Source organism: Alexandromys fortis, unplaced genomic scaffold, assembly GCF_014885135.2.
Source record: "Alexandromys fortis isolate MF-2015 unplaced genomic scaffold, M_Fortis_MF-2015_v1.1 scaffold_45, whole genome shotgun sequence".
NCBI classification, from domain to species: Eukaryota; Metazoa; Chordata; class Mammalia; order Rodentia; family Cricetidae; genus Alexandromys; species Alexandromys fortis.
The window spans coordinates 11,620,452-11,638,761 of NW_026067926.1; the positions used below are offsets into that span (position 1 = coordinate 11,620,452).

An 18,310-nucleotide genomic window follows, 5' to 3' on the forward strand; every position below is an offset into this window, starting at 1 on the left:
CTCTCTCTCTCTCTCTCTCTCTCTCTCTCTCTCCCCATCCCAACCATATATCCATCCATCCATCCATCCATCCATCCATCCATCCATCCATCATCTGGTATCGATCTGTGGTCTGGTCATCCCCCCGCCCATCTGGGATTGTGGTCGTTTGAAACTGGCAGAACCCCCTGGGCCACCAAAGACTTCAGGGCAGATAACTCTCAAGGGACAGGGTTGACAGAGACAAGAGAGGGACGGAGAACCGGGACTTGCTTAGAGTGAGCACATCTGAGTTGCCAGAGAATAGAACGCATGTGTATTCAGTCTTCTGGGCTGAGGACACATGGAACATGCCATGGTTACTCATATGTCTGAGTTGGTTCTGTGTGGTGGATGGAGGACCATTGGGGGATAACAGAGGCCAGACCTACATTCCCAAGAAGACAAGACTTCCCGCATGGGCAACGCCTCCTTATCTTGCTCTTCTGAGAAGTATTACTAACTGGAATGGCATAACTTACATTAAGTGGTGAGCCAGGTGGCTTCTAGGGCAAGGCTAAGGTGGGACTGTGAGGGAAAGTGGTACTTACACGTTGACTGGCTGCCAGGCTGGCCACTGCGCTTTGGCTTTGATGACAGTGAGGACCTCATCACTCTGCAAGAGAACCACACATGTTTAATGTAGTGAGCTAGGCTTACGCAACAAGAGGAATTTGGTGGAGTCAGATTGTCTATCCTTATTTTATTTTGCCGTGTGCTGTGGAGCCATTTTTCCTCCAGCGACACCAGAAGGTGGCACTGGGGGTCCAGTGTATAGGTGTAATCTGTACATGGATAATCCCACTCAGTTACACCTGAATTCTTCCGTCTAGCCCATTCCCCATTGGATCCAGCTGTAACCCAGACTTCACCTCTATTGGCTAGACTTCCCCGTTTGCTCAGAATGAAGGACTGAGTCATGAGCACAGGGTCCAGACACTGTGAGGGGCCTGGCCCAGGTCAACGCTGGTCATCGGGCTCTGTTGAGGCAGCCAGCACTTTAGCCTTAGTGCTGCTACCCTGAGGCACCCTCCTGCTGTGGAGACCCATTCTCACAGACAGGAAGGCCAGACCATAGCTCCCATACTTCTTCCCCATGTGGCATCTGCTCTATTTTGATTGGACAGTATATAGAGCATCATTAAATTATGGGGAACCTCAAATAACTTCTGAGGAAGAATTTGAGAATTAATATTTTGGAGGCAAACATTATGTGGTCGTCTTGCGGCAAAGGTCAGAATCTTGGGGTCTTGTTTGCTTTGACATTGAGATCGAGTTGGGTTTTCACTCTCAGTTACACACAGAGGTGAAGGGTGTCATGAGCAGTTCTGCAGAGCTCCAGAATCATCTCCAGATCTCCTCAGATTGGACTTCATTGGCCTCAGTTGCTGCCTTACCCTAGCCTGGACCCAGCTGCTCGGCCATTATCAACCATAACACACAGAAACAACCAGAATAGCACCAACTGGGGCAGGAAGAGCTATGACGTGGGATTCCCCTCTGTCTGCTGTGAATACCATTGGTTAATAAAGGACTGCTGTGGGCCTGAGCAGGGAATAGAGGTAGGTGGGGGAAAACTAAGCTGAATGCTGGGAGAAAGGAGGCAGAGTAGAGAGAAGCCATGTAGCCCGCCCCCCCACAGACGTTAGAACCTTGCTGATAAGCCATGACCTCGTGGTGAGGCACAGATTAGTGGCGATGGGTTAAATTAAGATGTAAAAGCTAGCCAATAAGAAGTTAGAGCTAATAGGCCAAGCAGTGATTTAATTAATAGTTTCTGTGTGATTATTTCAGTTCTGGGCGGCAGGGACGAACAAAGCAACCTCCTTACAAACAGAGCTGTGCTGACAACTGCACAGACCTCTGAGTTCAGAGACCCGTTCGCCTGCCTCACAGCTACTTTCTGTCCTCAGAGCCATGCTTGAAGGCCTTGGCCACCATCAGGAAAGGGGGCATGCACAGGCCTCTGCAAGGAAGGGGCTTTATCCACACACAGTTTGGTCTGGACCTCTGGTGACCTGGGTTGAATGAGGAGAGGGGCAGGAGCTGGGACAAGCTGACAGAGTTCACAGCAGCGTCTGTCTGAGCGCAGTCTCCCTGGGTTGTCCATTGTGGCTGGAGGAAAGAGTCCCTGGGTGTGTAGATAACCCCACACCCGCAGGTCTGCAGGAAAAGCCTCCTGAGGGCTTCCGTTTCTCACAGAAGATTTATGTGTTTGTTTACAATGTGTCACTGTGATACATCTTTGGGGCGGGCTAACAGAAGCTGTCCGTCATGAAGTCACACATGGGACAGGAGTTATTTTTGTGATGCCAACTCGGCATCTCCCACAACATCCATGTCCACATGGGGTCCTTCCTCTGCCTTTGGACCCATTCCTTCTCCAGAGGCCCCTTCTGCATCCAAGTCACATGCACCAGACACCTGAGCAGATGAGGACCATCACCAGCTCCCTCCGCTCCTGCCCTTCAGCCCGGTCAGGACCTCTGCATTCACGCCCACAAAGTGGCCAAGCTATGCCCCACCCTGAGCCGTCAATGGCTCCGTATGACTTCCATGATCATGTCTTCTTTCCTATATTTGGACCATGTGACTTTTATCATCTAGTGCTGGAACTACTTTTCTCTTTGCTACTCAATTTTCAGAATAATATGCACTTATTGTGGAAAACTTGTAGCATCACAGGAGCTAAACGTTGAGTACAGCCTGCTTCAGCATCGCCCCTGCCTTCTGTCTCCTCTTCTTTCTCCATAACAGCACAGCTAGACACAGATCCTTCAGGCCTCTTACTAGCGTCTGCCCCTCCGTGTGTTTGTGTTTGCATTGTATACGCCTTCCCTCATAAAGCCCTCATTATACTGAGAGTCTTGCCTTGCACCCTGACTTTTACACTTTCTTTCACGCCACATCACGAGAAATGTTCTTTCAGAACAGTCTACAGACGCCATAGAATATATACCAAATAGCACAGCTCACGATTAAAAATTTTCAAGTGCTGGAAATCTTCAAATCATGGCAAGCCAGTTCACGACATCAAAATGAAGCCTCCGATACCAGATCTAAGTGATGAGATGTTGTCCACTAAGAAATACCTCACTGCAGAACTAAAATCAATGTGGGTGGAGTTAAGGCAGTCACGGGGCCAGCTGGTCCTACAGATTCACCTTGATTTACAATTAAATCATGGTTTTTGGGTCCTAGCTAATGACATATTGATTTTGCTTCTGCAGTATATTACCCAGCAACAATAGCTTAGACTGTCCATTACTGTTTTATTTATCTGCTTTATTTTCATTGTACAGGTGTTCAGAAAATGCTGGGTCTGTGTGTAGGCAGGACAACTTCTTGTTGTAAATGGTCTCATCGAGTGCTTACACTGTAGGGCCCATCTACACTTATGGTTGGTTCCTTTTGTGATAATTCATTCTAGTTACTGAAATAAGAAAGGAGCATTTGGGGACATTCATTTTAGATATGAAATAATTTTCTTGGGTATGAGAACACACATACCCAAGAATGCAATCTCAATCCTTAGGAGGCTGAAGCTGGAGAACCTTGAGTTAGAGGACAGCCTGGGCTACATAAGGATTCTACCATCATCCATCCATCCATCCATCCAGCCAGCCAGCCAGCCAGCCAGCCAGCCAGCCAGCCAGCCAGCCAGCCAACCAACGCCCCTGCAAAACTAACAAACAAGTATTTTTGTTGAACATTGATTTTTCTTTCTGGTAAAACTAAATCCTACAGCCCTGGGGACAGGCTGATTTACTCATGGCCACATCCAAGTAGCTGGTTACCCACAGGCACTCATTAAAGTGACACATTCTTTTCTTTTTCTTTTATTCATTCTTTCTCTCTCTCTCTCTCTCTCTCTCTCTCTCTCTCTCTCTCTCTCTCTCTCGGTTTTTTTGAGACAGAGTTTCTCTGTGTAACAATCCTAGCTGTCCTGGAACTAGCTCTTATAGACCAGGCTGGCCTTGAACTCACAGAGATCTGTCTACCTCTGCCTCCCAAGTGCTGGGATTAAAAGCGTGCACCACCACTGCCCAGCCTTATTTCTCTTTTCTTTCTTAAAATTTTTTTAATTCATAAAAACATGCTTAAAGGGCTGGAGAGATGGCTCAGCAGTTAAGAGCACTGGCTGATCTTCTAGAGGTCCTGCAACCACATGGTGGCTCACAACCATCTCCAAATGGAATCTGATGCCTTTTTCTGTTATAAAGGCATTCATGCAAATAGGGTGTATATCTATATATATTTATTTAATATATATTAAGTAAATAAATCTTTTCACAAATTCCAAAAAACTATGCTTAAAACAAAATATTCAAATATTTATATTATATAGAGGATGATTTCCTTATCTTTTAATTTCAATTTTTATGTGTGTGTGTGTGTGTGTGCAAGCGTGTGAGTGCAGCAGAAGCCCTTGGAGCTGCAGTTGCAGGTGGTTGTGAACGATCTGTGTGGGTGGCTCGGAAGCGTAGCCAGTGGTTTTAACCATGGTGTCATCTCTCTGGTGCCCTCTCTCTTTAAGACAAAGTCTTGTGTACACTGGCCTTAAATGTGTGCCTCTCCTATTTCAGACTCCTGAGGATTGAGATTATAGGTGTGTACCACCATGCTCAAATACACTTGTGTATGTGTGTGTGTGTATGATATGATATATATATATGTGTGTGTGTGTGTATTATATTAACTAACAATAGTCCATTAGTAGTGGCTATTTAACTGTTTCTGTGACACAGTAATGTGAATTTGTGTGCCCATTTCACACACCCAAGTGTTTTTGTGTCATTGAACAATCCAAAGATGAAGACATTTAAAGCCGTGGTTGGACCCCCAAAATGCCTATATTAATGAATATTTCCTGAAAGAATATATGTGCACCCAGCTTTTCATAGCTTTGTGCACCTCAGGTACTGCTTTTTTTGCTGTTTACCGGTCAAGCAGGTTAGAAAGTTGGGTGGTTGAGAGAAAAGATTCAGATCCAAATCCCGACTATTCCATTGGTTAATTCTGGGTCTTTTGGTAAGTCTCTTGATCCTGCTCAGTTTTCTCATCTGTGAAATGGGACTGCTCTTGTGACCTGTTTGTACGGGGAGCACCCCAGGAATATCAGCCTCGCTCTGCAGGTACATTCACAGTGAGCAGTTTAGACTGGAAATACTCTCAGTTCAGAGTGGCGGTCACAGTTGTAGCTACCCACAGAGCCTCGGGAGGGCTTCCTTGGGGGCAGCCAAGCTCCAAGTCTTGGTGAGCAGCTGCAGGGGGGTTTCTGTGGTCAGAGGAGCATAGATGGGGCCCCTGGGACTCTGGGCATTTCATACCCTGAAGAACAACAGGCTTAAATTCAGAGTAAGCAATCTACATGTCAGGCTTAAATGAAAAGCTTGTTTTAACAAGCCTCCAAGGCACAGCCAGGATCTTTCAAGGATCCATCGAGCCCCTTCACACCTCCCACAGGGTGCTTTTCGAATGAAGTACTTCAAGGCAGCCACGGGGTAGGCCTTGTTTAGATGCTATTAGCACGTTTCCAAAGACGCACCAATTAAAATAAGCTCTCCCCAGGAAACTGCAGGTCACCGTGCCTGTCTTACAGTTTGCTCTGGGTAAACTCGTTGGAGGCTGTGGCAGCTGGATTCACACCAGCAGTAGCTACTTGTGCCATGTGGGAAATGCATGGCCCTAAACAGGCTATGGGGTCAGTCAGGCTGGAGGAGCGAGGTTCATGCTGAATGACAACAGGCAGGAGACAGAAAGGGCATGAGTGGTGGGAGCTGGGAATCTGGGGGCAGGGCGGGACCTTCACCCTATGTCGGCTTTGCCCACAGCTGGAGACTGGCTGAGTCTGTCACCTCCTTCCTCCCTGGTTTCTAGGCTCCTCTTGGCACCTGTCTGACTCCTCACGTTTGACGTCATCTCCCAGTCAGACACCAAAACTGTTTCCTTCCTCTGAGGCTTCCTCTGCTCCTAGCAGCTCTGAGGCTGTCATTAACACCAGCTTGGGTACCCTGCCTGAGGTACGGAAAGAACGAAAGAACGTGCTCTCTCTTCCCAGGAAGGCAAGGGAGATGGAGCTGGTGATGGGGAGGAAAAAGCTGAAACGAACAACTCTGACTTCCTGTTTTTATATGTCAGGTCTAGCTTTTTAAATTATGATGGCATGACCCAGTGGGATCATGTGACTGAACGTGAAGGCTGTGTGATTCAGTGGAAGGTTGCAGAATGTACAATGACCAAATGAACGCACACTGAATTAAAAAACAAAGACCTATTAAATCCAAAGTGTTTCTCGATGCACTCACCCACATTGGATCTAGCGACTTCACCGCAGCCTTGGTTCTGAACACACAGTATGCTCTTGGTTCCGAGTAGGATGTCACACTACACAAGGCCAATGAATGCTTGACTCAGGCTCAAAACTATTGCATGTTAGAAAATGCAGTCTTGTTATGTGTATAATTCTATGCTCTTATAGATACACAACTGATTTGATCAAGAGAAATAAAAAGAAATAAAGGAGCCTAGAAATCAGGGAGGAAGGAGGTGACAGACTCAGTCAGTCTCTGGCTGTGGGCATAGCCAGCATTGGGTGAAGGTCCCACCCTGCCCCCAACATATAAGCATCACATTTTTATATTCCTCATTGTATTATATTATAGTATCTATTTTTTCTAGTTGCTATTTGAGATGCTGATTTATTTTTATAAAAATTATTAAATTAATTTTGCCTTGGGATAAGAACAGAATTTCTAGTAATTTTATGAAATGTCTCTAGCCATATTTTAGCCATTTGCAGTATATATATATATATGTGCAGTGGCCTTCTCAGCACTGACAATTAAAATATCAAAATATCAGTCAAATCTGGAAAACATTGAAGATGCTCTACATCCCTCAGAGTCAAATATTTCGCCAGAGTTTAACTCTTTATGTAAAAACAGATAAGTACAGGCACCTTGTCAGTGTGCGAGTTTGCTTTTGACTTTAATAAAAGGTAAGATCATATGTGCTCAACAAATTGTTTTAAAATAAGACCTATTATGGGTTATTGTCAGAAAGTAGTTTATATACCCATCTTACCTAAATACCCAGAATTGTTAAAAAATTTCTCCTGCAGAAGGGGTTTGTGAGTGGAAAAATTTTGAAAGCCATGTTCGTGCAGCTTGACAATTACCTGTATATAGCATCCCACTTAATCCACATTCTATAGGAACAAAGCCAGTATATATATATATTTAATCCCCAGAAACATACTTATTTGGCCAAAGCAGTTTCTCAGTTAGGCAAGGCTGACTCCAGATATCCCAGGTGCACAGGAGCGAGGGGTGAGGGTGGCCTGGGAGAGCTGGCCCCATCTCTTCATGCTGTTCCTGCTGTGTCCTGGAGGCTCAGAGTTCTAAATAGCAAGCTGCAGTAGGAGGCTTAGCAGGCAGTGTTCACAACAACCGTAAAGGTGACGCTGTCTGGAGTACTAGTTTCGATAGGAACAGTGGTTGGTTGGTGGTGGTCTATATGAGAGGGAATGAGGGTGGGACGGGCCCCTTGAGAAGGAGAAAAGCTTCTACTAAAAAGAGGGCACCCCTAAAACACCAAAGCACCCGTAGAGACTCTGCCACCCACCACACGTCAGCGTGTGACCATCAGTCAAGTGATGCACTCCACCCAGGAACACGAACCCCAGCGCAGGATGTCTGACCCCACAACTCACGTCTTTCTACCTGCCCAATGACCCACGTCATTTTGTCCATCTTAGTCTGTGGCTCCCCTGGTCCCACTTGGTAGTTTTCTCAAGGAGTCCCTTCCATGAGGCACAGACCACTGGTTCTCACTGATGAACAACCTGGAACCCTGGGTGGAAACCCCCTGAGCGCTGTGTGCCTCCATTATCCGCTCTGCCCTTTCCCAGATCCCCACTTACTCTCATCCACTTCGGAGGACTCTAGCTACGCGGGTAACTTTGCATCCCTTGGTGGCATCCAGAGACAAACAGCTGGAAATGAGCCGTCTTATGAGGCGATAACAGGACTGCCACATCCTTCAAATCGATTGTGCCCAACGGTAGACTCCCATCGTCTTGGCAGGCTTCGGGTTTATTGCGATATAAATAAGGACAGGAATTTCCTGGTGGCACTTTACGGTTTGCCCAGAGCTCCTAGGTTCTTCACTGTGGCCCTTTGAGGCAGGCAGCTATATGCTCCTCAGATCTCAGAAGAGGTAACGAGGACTCATCTCGCCTCTGGAACTGCTCTCGTGGAGGTCACCAGTGACCTCTCCATGCCCAAGGCAAAGGCTGCGCCTGGGAGTACTCAACAGTGCCTGGCAAAGGGACCTCTCCCTCTTCCCCAGCTCATACTCCCGGGGCTCACTGTCTTTTTATTTCCTCGATATCCTTTTGGCCACTCCTTCTTGGTCTTCTCTGTAGACCCCTTCACTATCTTCTAAACCCAGCAGTGCCCAACTCTGGTCCTTTTTTCTTCATGTTCTGTTCACTCTTCCATAGTCATCTTGCCGAGTCTAAGCCTTACATAATTAATTGTACATGGGATTTTTTTAAGATTCAGTTTTTATGTGTGTGTGTGTGTGTGTGTGTGTGTGTGTGTGTGTGTGTGTAGGCACATGAGTGCAGAGCTCATGGTAGCTAGAAGAAGGTTTCAGATCTCCCAGGCTACCTGACATGGATGCTGGGAACCGAACCCCATCCTCTACATGATCAGTATCCACTCGCAACTACCCTTCCCTCTCTTCGGCCCTTGTACATGAGTTCCAGTAATGTGTGCCTCCACGCCCAAAATCATGTATGCCAGCCTTGCCTCTTATTTGTATACCAGCTGTGTAATATTTCAGCTGGAACCAAACTCTACCTTCTCTCCCCATTCCTCATCCTTCCCGAATCATTGTGGGGTAACGCCAACATTCCAGGTGGCCACCCATGAGGTCTCTCTCACCCGCCACATCCATTCCATCAGCCTTGCTGCCAGATCTGCTTCCAAAACATCCTCACCTTCTAGCTTACGCCCCATCTGCATGGCCGCCCTGACCTAGGCCACCACTGTGGCTCTAGATGGCTGTACCTGCTAGCAAGTCTCTTTTGGTGTGCTTTGTACGTAACCCGAGTGCCCCCAGAAGCTCCTGAGTTGGAGACATTCTCCCCAGGGTGCAGAGTTAGAAGCCGGTGTGGATCTCTGGGAGGCATTGAACCTGAGTCCTCTGGAGGAGTGTAACTGTTAGACCTTGATTCTAGCTCTCAAGGAGAGATGGTCATCAGGCCGGGGATTGTGGAAATCTGAAAGGGTGATTTCTTTCTCTTGTACCTGCTCCTCACGTCACCTCTCTCCATGGGGTGACTTTCACAGGGAGGCTCTCATCAGAGCCAAGCTGTTGCGGGCACCACTGTGAATGTGGTAAAACAAACCCGGAACCTCTCTATAGGGCTTTTCTTGCGTGGCAGCCATATATCATGATCTGCTGGCTGAAACCCTCTGGCCTTGAAGCCCACAGTGGGTGGGGGCCTTGCTAGGTCCCTGTGATCTGTTCTCTCTTCCCTTCTCTCTCTGACCTTATCCATTGCTCCTCCTGTCACTGTATCCCAGCATCACAGACTCCTTGCTTTTCTTCCGGTATGTCAGGTGCACTTTGAACGTGCTGTCCCCTGTCCCCTCAATGTCAAGTGCACTTTGAACTTCTTGTTTCCTATATTCTCAATCCTCAATGCTGCTCCCCCAGGTCCCAGAGCGTCCATTACTTCTCCTCCTCCAGCTCTTCACTTAAATGTCTCCTCTTCAATGCAACCATAGCAGTTCACCCCACCCCCCTCCATCCAACACTGCCATCCTTTTATCTGAATAGATTTTCTCTGTAACACTTGCCATGGGGCAGCTTCCTGGGTATCTGCTTATTTAGTTTCCATCCCCTGCTGGAGGAGCAGCGGGAGGGCAAGGGCTTTCGTTTTGCTTACTGCCTGTACTGTCCCAGCACATGCTCCGCCGGAGTTGAAGGAGTGAGAGGCTGGGGTGAACAAGAGGCTGGTGTCCTTTGCATCCTCAATTCACTTGCACTGCGCTGGATAATACTGGGGCCCCGGGCTAGATACCATCATAGTCAAGCTGGGGATCAGCAGGAACAGTTGGGAGCAGCAGCAGCCGAATGACCTGAGAGCCCCCAGGCTGTCAGAGGAGGGGGAAGGGCACACAGAGGCTGGTTGACAAGCTCAGGTGTGATAATTCATGTTGCTTGTCAACCTGAGAGGATCTAGTATCACCTAGGAGACAAGCCGCCTAGGAGAGATTGTCTAGATGGGGCTAATTGAAGCAGGGTGACCCACCCTGCATGTGGACAGAGCCACTCCAGAGCTGGGCTGAATACAAAGGAGAAACCGAGCTGAGAGTCCTAGCGTTCATCTCTCTGCTTTCTGGCAATGGATGCCCTGTGGCCAGCTGCATCAAGATCCTGCCACCATGCCTTCCCTGTACCCACCCAGTGGGAGCCAAAATAAACCCCACCTTCCCTAAGTCGCATTGATCAGGTATTCTGTCATCACAATAAGAAGGAACGAATATCTGTGGCTGAGCTCACCGGTTCCGAGTCGTCGTCTTTGGGGCAACCCAGGGCTGGCCATAAGCAAATGCTCATCCCATGCCTTACCTCTCCCAGGAAGCAGCTGCCACCCCGACCTACCATCCGACCAGCTGCTTCAGAGCTAGAGAAAGCATCTGAAGCCCACTCTAACTAAGATCTGCATGGAAGCATCTCATGTTCAATTTCTTTTCAAACACAGCCTGTATTTCCAATGGGAAGATTGCATAATGCTTGCAGACAACAATTTTCCCGAGATGTTTTTGAGGACGTGGCTTGGCAATCTTGGAGCAGGAGAGGAAGGGCTCTTCAAGCAGCCCTGGCCCAGCTCACTGCTCTCTATGCCTCAGCCAGGCTGTCTGGGCTGGGCTGGCAGCTCTGAGGTCCTGCACCACACCAAGCCTACTGTCACCTGCGCTGGTCACACGCATCCTCTTGGCTTTCCCTTTGGCTGGGTTTAACTTCATTTCCTGGGTTTTTATCGTGTCCTTATTGTGTTCACGACAGCCCCCTTGTCCCCTGAGCCTGAAGAGAAGGGTGGGGCGTGAGCATCTCTCTTGAGTCACCAGGCCCTTGTCTCTCTCACCTTCTCTCCCTCTCCGGTGAACAGGGAAAACTTTGTGCCAGTACCACAGCTGAGAGGCACAGAGGGCCAGGCAAGGTGACACTCATTTCTTGGGGTTGACAGAAAATTCATGCGGGACAGAATGCACTAAGCAGAAACATTGTGCTTTCGAACAGGAGCAGCTGCAAGAAAGCCAGGGTGAGCCCAGGGAGGGCGAGCCACCCTCAAACCAGTGCTGGCAGGAGATGCCTCCCTTTAGAAGGGCAGCCCTCTTGCTGTGCACAGAAGCACCTGTGTGATCTCAGTGGCACAGCTCTTGACATTGGGGTCCTGTCTCCCAGTCTCACCTTGCTCCCCAAGGGACAGGCCCCGTCTCTGAAGCCAGTGGTAGAGCCAATGAACTGCTTCACCTGCGACCTCAGCACCATCCCCTACACACACGGGAGGTGTGCAAGAGGATATTCAAGGGATGAATAATGAATTAGTTAATTAAATCATTGATGACAAGCTAGAGGAAGTCTTGGCCTTTGCTGCCCTTGGGGGTTGCTTAAAGGGTCTTGTTCCAAGGGAAGGATTTGTGAAGAAAAGGGAACTGTGATCAGGTGTGTATTGTTAGAGAGGTCTGCTGGCAGCTGTGGGAAGGGGATGTGGTGTGGGGTGACACTGGTCAGGAGGCCATTGCAGTTTTTGAGGGACAGGGTGGACAGGCAAAGTGGGAGATGTCACACATAAACACCCAAGGTAGAGTCAACGAGAGCTGACAGCCATGGGCATGAAACCAAGAGGGTGGGGTTTCCAAGGAGAGTCACCAGGGGCAGCTAGACCCATGAGACTGGAGTTTAAGCAGAGATCCAGGAAGGAGGTATGTATCTTAGCCAGAAGCCTGTTAGTGGTAGAACAAGACAGCTCCCCTAGGAGTAGGGAAGCTGGCAGAAAAGAGGAGGAAGAGCCAGGAGCTTCAAGAAAAATGCTAAGGGTTAGAGAGGCTCAGTGATTAACAGCACTGATTGCTCTTCCAGAGGACTCAGGTTCAATTCCCAGCACCCACATGGCAGCTCACAGCTTTCTGTAACTCCAGTTCCAGGGGATCTGATACCTTCACACCAATGCCCATAAAATAAAACTAAATAAATTCTTTAAAAAAAATGAAAGAAAAATGTTGAGAGAGAAGGAGGACGCCATCGGATGCCCCACGCTGTCCCTCTGTCCATTGCTAGCCTACTGCCTGCTCCCTGTGGCTACCAGTGCCCGTTCATCTTCTGTTACTGCCAGACAGGCCACTGAAGCAGGTTCAGGAAAGAGAAAAGGGGAAGCATGCAGCCAGCAAACCCAGGCGCCTGCCTTTGTAGGGCTCCCCAGAAAGGGGACCAAGAAAGTGGTGGTCAGTGGAGGACAGACAGTTACTTTCCAGTGCAGGAGTGAATGATACCTGGACAATTCTGTATTCAAAGGGTATAATCAAATGCAGAAGGGAAACTGAGGCTGCGGGACAGAGAGAGGCTGGACTTGTGGGGCTCTGGTTCCCGATCTAATGGGGGGAGGTAGGAGCTGGACGAGGACTTTGTGAGGAAGATGTCTTCCAGTCTTGCAAGGTTGTGAAGATTATGGCAGAGTGCGGCAGCTGTAGTGTGGACGTTGTTCAGCTGATGGCAAGGACCCTTTTGGTCAGCAGGTGTTGGCTAAGAACTGATCTATAGGAGGCTCAGCCGCTGCTGAAGATGAATACAGACCACTGCCCTTGTGCTCACAGAGCTGCCAGAGCTGGGGGAAGGGGGAAACAAGGGAGCAGGTTCTTAGGAGCTTCTGTGGACAACATCACCCAGCCAAGTAACGTGAAAGGGTGAAAGGTTTCTCTCGGCTCGTGGTTACAGAGGTTTCTGCCCACAATTGGTAGGCCCTGCTGCCTTGGGCCTATGGTAGCACTGGTGCTCTCTGGTAGGAATGTGCGGTGGAGAAATCCTGTTTACTTTATTGTGGCCAAGATCAAAAGAGAAAGGGGAAAGGGCCAACTTCCTAACATCTCCTTCAAGAGCACAGGCAGCTTTTAACTTCCTTCCATTAAGCCCCACCTCCTAAGGGTTCCTATCACTTCCTATAGCCCCATAGGCTAGATTCCCACAGTAGTGTCTGGGGGACATTCTAGGTCCAACTAAAGCGCACAATATCCAAAATAACTTGCTTCTTTTGGAGGAATAAATCAAAGAATGACGATAAGGAGGGCCACAGCTGGGGAGAAAGCAGGAGGGTTCATCCTTTAGTACACAGGGGAATCCTTAATTGATTTATAAGGGATTTATGGTTGAAGGTATGGATGCTCACATATATGATTAAGGCCAGGCAGGCATTCTACCCGAACAAAATATATCTCATGTACCCAAGCATAGTCTTCAGAATTGTAGAATTTTAAAAAGATAGCATGACCGCTGTTGGAGTTATCTGAGAAGAGGAACCATAATGGAGAAAATGCATCAATAAGACTAGTGTGTGCATGTGGAGAACAGAAGACAGACAACCCTGGGTACTGTGCCTCACCTCTACTTTCTTTGAGACAGGATCTCTCTTTTTCAGTTTTTAGGTTAGGCTAGCTGGCCTGTGAGATTCCATGGGTTCTCCTATCTCTGCTTTCCACCCAGCTTTACATGGACTCTGGGGATTTGAACACTGGACCCTGTGCTTGCATGGCATGTGTTTTACCCAAACAAGCCATATCCTAGCCCTTTCCCACTTTTTTTTCTCAACTGGACAGCGATGAAGACTTTTGAGAGTGGCATTGCGCGAGACCACTGCAGGGGCTACGACAATCTTATAGCCATACACAGGCGGACAACACAGCAGCAGCCAGGAAGGTGGGCAGAGGGGCAGGGGTGCCAACGAAGGATAGGAATCAGGAGGCAGCACCTATGGACTCTTTTCTTGAGGATTTCAAAGCCTGTTAGTCTTTGTTAGGGAAAGAATGTCTTTCAAATAAAAGCAGTTTCAAAAGGAGCAAGAAGTCACCATCTGAGCAGCAACAGCAACAGCTCTCCCTTCCCAGCAAGAGCGTCTGACTCAGGCATGGTCGTCTTGGCAGCCTGTTTGCTGGGTCCTTAAATATAATAACATTTCGCTTCATCATCTCCTTTTATCCACTGATTTCCATAAAAAGCTTTCAAATTATTAAGTAATGAAGCTGCAAATGACCTGGTCGGGAAGTAAGGAAGCCTTCAGGTGCTCAGCACATTAGACTCAAATCAGATTCCTGGGAAAGCTGCTTTCTCAAATGGTGCTATTTAAATGCAAAGTAACAGCCCTGCTAAGTAGTGGGGACTTAACCCTTTACATTCCTGAGACCCTCTCACAGCTGAGGTGTGAGCAGATTTGGGAGAGGATGGGAGAAACTTTGGGTGTTGACTGGCCCTAAGTGGAGGTCCTCACCAGGAAGTTTGGGTGTTCTTACATATACGGGGTATTCCTCTTCCAGTCTATCCATAATTACGCAGGTTCCACAAGCGAAGGTTCCTCTTTTACTTATTATCATGAGACCACAGAGCAGAAGTGGTGGAACAGTGTGGTGGGATAGGGCAAATGAGGTCGTCCTTACTCCACTATGTAAGCGCTCTGCTTGTTTAAGGAAATTGCTGTCCTCTCTGAGCTTGGTTCTTTATCTGGAGAACACATTTACTGAGCTGGGCCGGGGCTGGGGCAGGGCAGTAGATGCTCTCCCCAGCCTTGTGGAGCCTATCATCTAGTGGATCAATAGCACGCATCAGGATTAAGCGAGATAACGTGTGAGAAGGCCAGACCAGATGAAGAGAAGGAAGATTGGCAGACTCCGCCCCGTCTTCCCAAGAGGAATTCTCTCCTTTGCGCTCCCTTCCAGGGAACAACGGAACAAGGCATGCTACCGGTTGCCTGGCATGCCCAGCTGTCTCCAGGCTTGCGCTTTTGTGCAGGGTCCTTTTGTAATTATCCCTTGTCCCCTCAGGAACGGTCCTTTTGAAAACCCTTTCAGATGCCCTCGATTCTCAAGCCATCTTCTTCCAGCCCTTGGTCACAGTCATTCTTTGTCCTGGCAGATGTCTAGCAAAGCACACATCTCCTAGCATGTGTTTGCTCAAGCACACTGAGCCGAGTTTGGTAAAAGGAAGCTTCCGTTCCCAAAGCTTCATGGACATCTTGAGAGGATCTGGACAGCGTGACTGTGACCTGAAGAAGGAGTGTCACTCTCCTGGGATCTCACAGATGAGGCAACAGGATCAGAGTCCTCACTGTGTTTCACTATCCTCCAGGATCTGGGTGATGCTGGGGCTTTGTGGCCCCTGTCAACATCTCAGCTCTCTGTGGGGTTAAGCATTCTTCCGTTTTGCAGCATACATTACGATGGATTGATGGATCGTCTCAATGTGTTCTGACAGAATCAGCAGGTGGTTTCAGGTGCCAGGGCACATTTGCTCAGCCTCCAGCCCCATCTCCTATGCTGCTGTGGGCCAGCAGAGATGACTTCCTGGTGGCAGGAGCAATGCTAAAATGGGACTCTTAGTTATGGGATAAACTGTCTCAGCGTGAGATCACAGCCTCACTCATTCTGGAGGCCGTCTCCACCAGGGAGCACCCAGAAAACCAAGGTCATCCTCCAAGGCAAGGGAGTGCTCTTAGCAAAGGTCTTCCCAGGAACTAGGACCAGCTACCCAGCTTACTGTCTCCCTCTGTCCCATAGCTGTGGTTCCCTTGCAGTAACTGGACTCCCAGCACCCTGCCCCAGCACGCATGGGAGTAGTTGGAGGGCAAGAAGAGGCAGTCAATCAGTCAGTGACCTGGTTCCCAGGTGAAGCTCAAAGAACCTGTGTGGCAGCACGTGGCAGTGGCAGTGGCAGGAGAATAGTGGAGAGAGGAGTCTGCCCACAGGACTCCAGTGTCCCAAAGAACCCTGGTGTCTGGGTGCTGAACTCAGGAAGGTCTGGGCCAGGGTGCTGGGCTTTGTATATGGACTGCAAGCAACCATTGAATTCTCACAGAATAGCATTGCCCTTCATATTAGAGCCGTGGTCTGAATTAGCATTTTAAGAGGGCTTGGAGTTTCTTTGGGTGATTATTGCTGTCGTTCTTTTGCTTCTATAGTCTTCCAAGAGCTATAAGCAAAAGGAATTAATATCTACTTACTTTTACACATATTTAAATAATAATGCTAAGATGCAAGCAATTACAACTTAAGCTTGGGTACTTGGGAAGGCAAGGTTTGCCCTGTATAAGAGGTCTAGACTGTATTCAAGCTTAGTTAGGTATTACCCATTTTTGTGAGAGCATGGTATTGGAGCCTGGGTTTTGAGGCTCTGTGGCTTCAAAGTGTAACGTTGGATGTGCTCCTGGACTCCTTGAGCCTTGAGCTCCCGAGCTATAGATGAGGATAATGGCCTCTACCTCACAGGCTCACTTCAGGACCAAGCCGAGCTCACACAGTTCTAACACGGAGTAAGCGCTCAATAAACGACAACAGGCAGGCTAAGGGGCTCAGCAGCAAACGGTGCTTCCCTCCACAAGCTCAGCCTGAGTCAGGCCTGGGAATCCAGGTATCTGTGCCCATCCCTGATGGACAGCAGGAGAACAGGGTTGCGGGTAAGTTACTTCCAGTCAAAAGCCAGGTAATTTTCTTAAAAGTGAGCATGCCAAACCCAAGCCCGAAGGCACACAAAAGGTCAGATTAAAAGTGGAAAACTACAAGGAATTGAGACCAAAATTTACCCTCAGGGAATTTTCATTTAGATGTACTCAACAATGAAATAAATATTCTTGCCATAGGCTAATTAATGCCCCTCAAAGACAGCTACATCCTAAACCCTGGATGCTGAGGGTTATTTCATGTATCCCAAGGGACGTTGAAGACAGGGTTGAATTCATGATCATGAGTTGGGAATATGTCCCAGATTATCAGGGGTTCCCGAATGTAAGTGCATCAGTTACTGCCTCATTATTATGCTGAGAAACAGCAACTTAAGGGAGAAAGGTTCTTGTGGCTCACAGTTTGAGGCCATACAGTCCATCATGGAAGGGAAGGGACGAGGCAGGACTGTGCAGCTAGGGGCTCCTCACCACATATGTTGGTGGAACGGAAGTAAGACTCAGTCATAAGATCTCGAGGGCCACATTCAGCGGTCCAGTTCCTCCAGCAAGGGCCTTCCTCCTAAAGGTTCCACAGCCTTCCAAAACACCTCCATAAGGTCTTTCAGCTTTTCCAAACAATGCTACCAAGTGCTGAGAACCGAGTATTCCAAGTTAGACAATTCCTTCACATTTAAATCACAACAGTGTCATCAAAAGAGGGGGATACGGGAAATTTTGCTAGAAAAAGAGAAGGCAATGTATTTGGGGAAGCCTGCTGGAATGACTGACCACAAGCCCAGGAATTATGTAGAACAGCCAGTAGCCAGAAGCTGAAGGAGGCTCCCCTGTTCTGCTCGCGCCTTTATTCCTTTGGGCTTTTGACACCCGAACTGTAAGAGAATTAGTATGTATTGGCTTAGGCCAAATTTGGAATGGTGTGTGATGCCAGCAACAGAAACTGTCGTGAGATCTGTGAGCCTCACTTGTTCTTTGAGTAATGAGTGTGGTCAGTAGAAGGGAGAAGTTGAAGGATCGTGGCATTCAAGGCTGGAGAGCTGGCTTGAGTCCTGTGCCTCTCCACTGCCCAGCTCATGTCTGCAGACCAGTCAGCAAGCTTCTGAAAGTCCCATGAACTTTTCTCCAACATGGAACTCAAGTTAACCTAAACATTTGAAAGTTGTGGGACTAAATGTCAGCACGCCTTATAGACTATCAAGCTATGCAAACTATTGCCATTATTTTCTTATTATCTTTTTATCTTATTATCAATTCTTTTAAAATTGTTTTTATTGAGATATACATTTTTCTTCACTCCCTTCTTTTCCTCCCCTCTCCTCTTCTACCCTCTTCTGCGACCCCAACGCTTCCAATTTACTCAGGAGATTTTTTCTTTTTCACTTTCCTACGTATGTCACCTTCCATGTATGTCTCTCTTAGGGTCCTCTTTGTTGTCTAGGTTCTCTGGGATTGTGAATTGTATACTGTTTTTTTTCTTTGCTTTATGCTAAAATGCTAAAAGCCACTTATGAATGAATATATACTATATTTGTCTTTCTGGGTCTAGGTTACCTC

At 48.0% G+C, this 18,310-nt stretch overlaps 2 protein-coding genes across 6 annotated transcripts in view; one reads left to right on the forward strand and one right to left on the reverse strand.

Moving 5' to 3' along the window:
• The window catches only part of Cyp2r1 (cytochrome P450 family 2 subfamily R member 1), a 700,872-nt gene that overhangs the window by 541,727 nt on the left and 140,835 nt on the right, over positions 1 to 18,310 (forward strand). The gene's annotated exons all lie outside the window — the stretch shown is intronic.
• The window catches only part of Spon1 (spondin 1), a 298,089-nt gene that overhangs the window by 23,527 nt on the left and 256,252 nt on the right, over positions 1 to 18,310 (reverse strand). Inside the window, exon 7 of the mRNA XM_050143162.1 lies at positions 570 to 634. Within this exon, the coding sequence (XP_049999119.1) occupies positions 570 to 634 (65 nt within the window). The remainder of the gene's footprint in view (positions 1 to 569; positions 635 to 18,310) is intronic.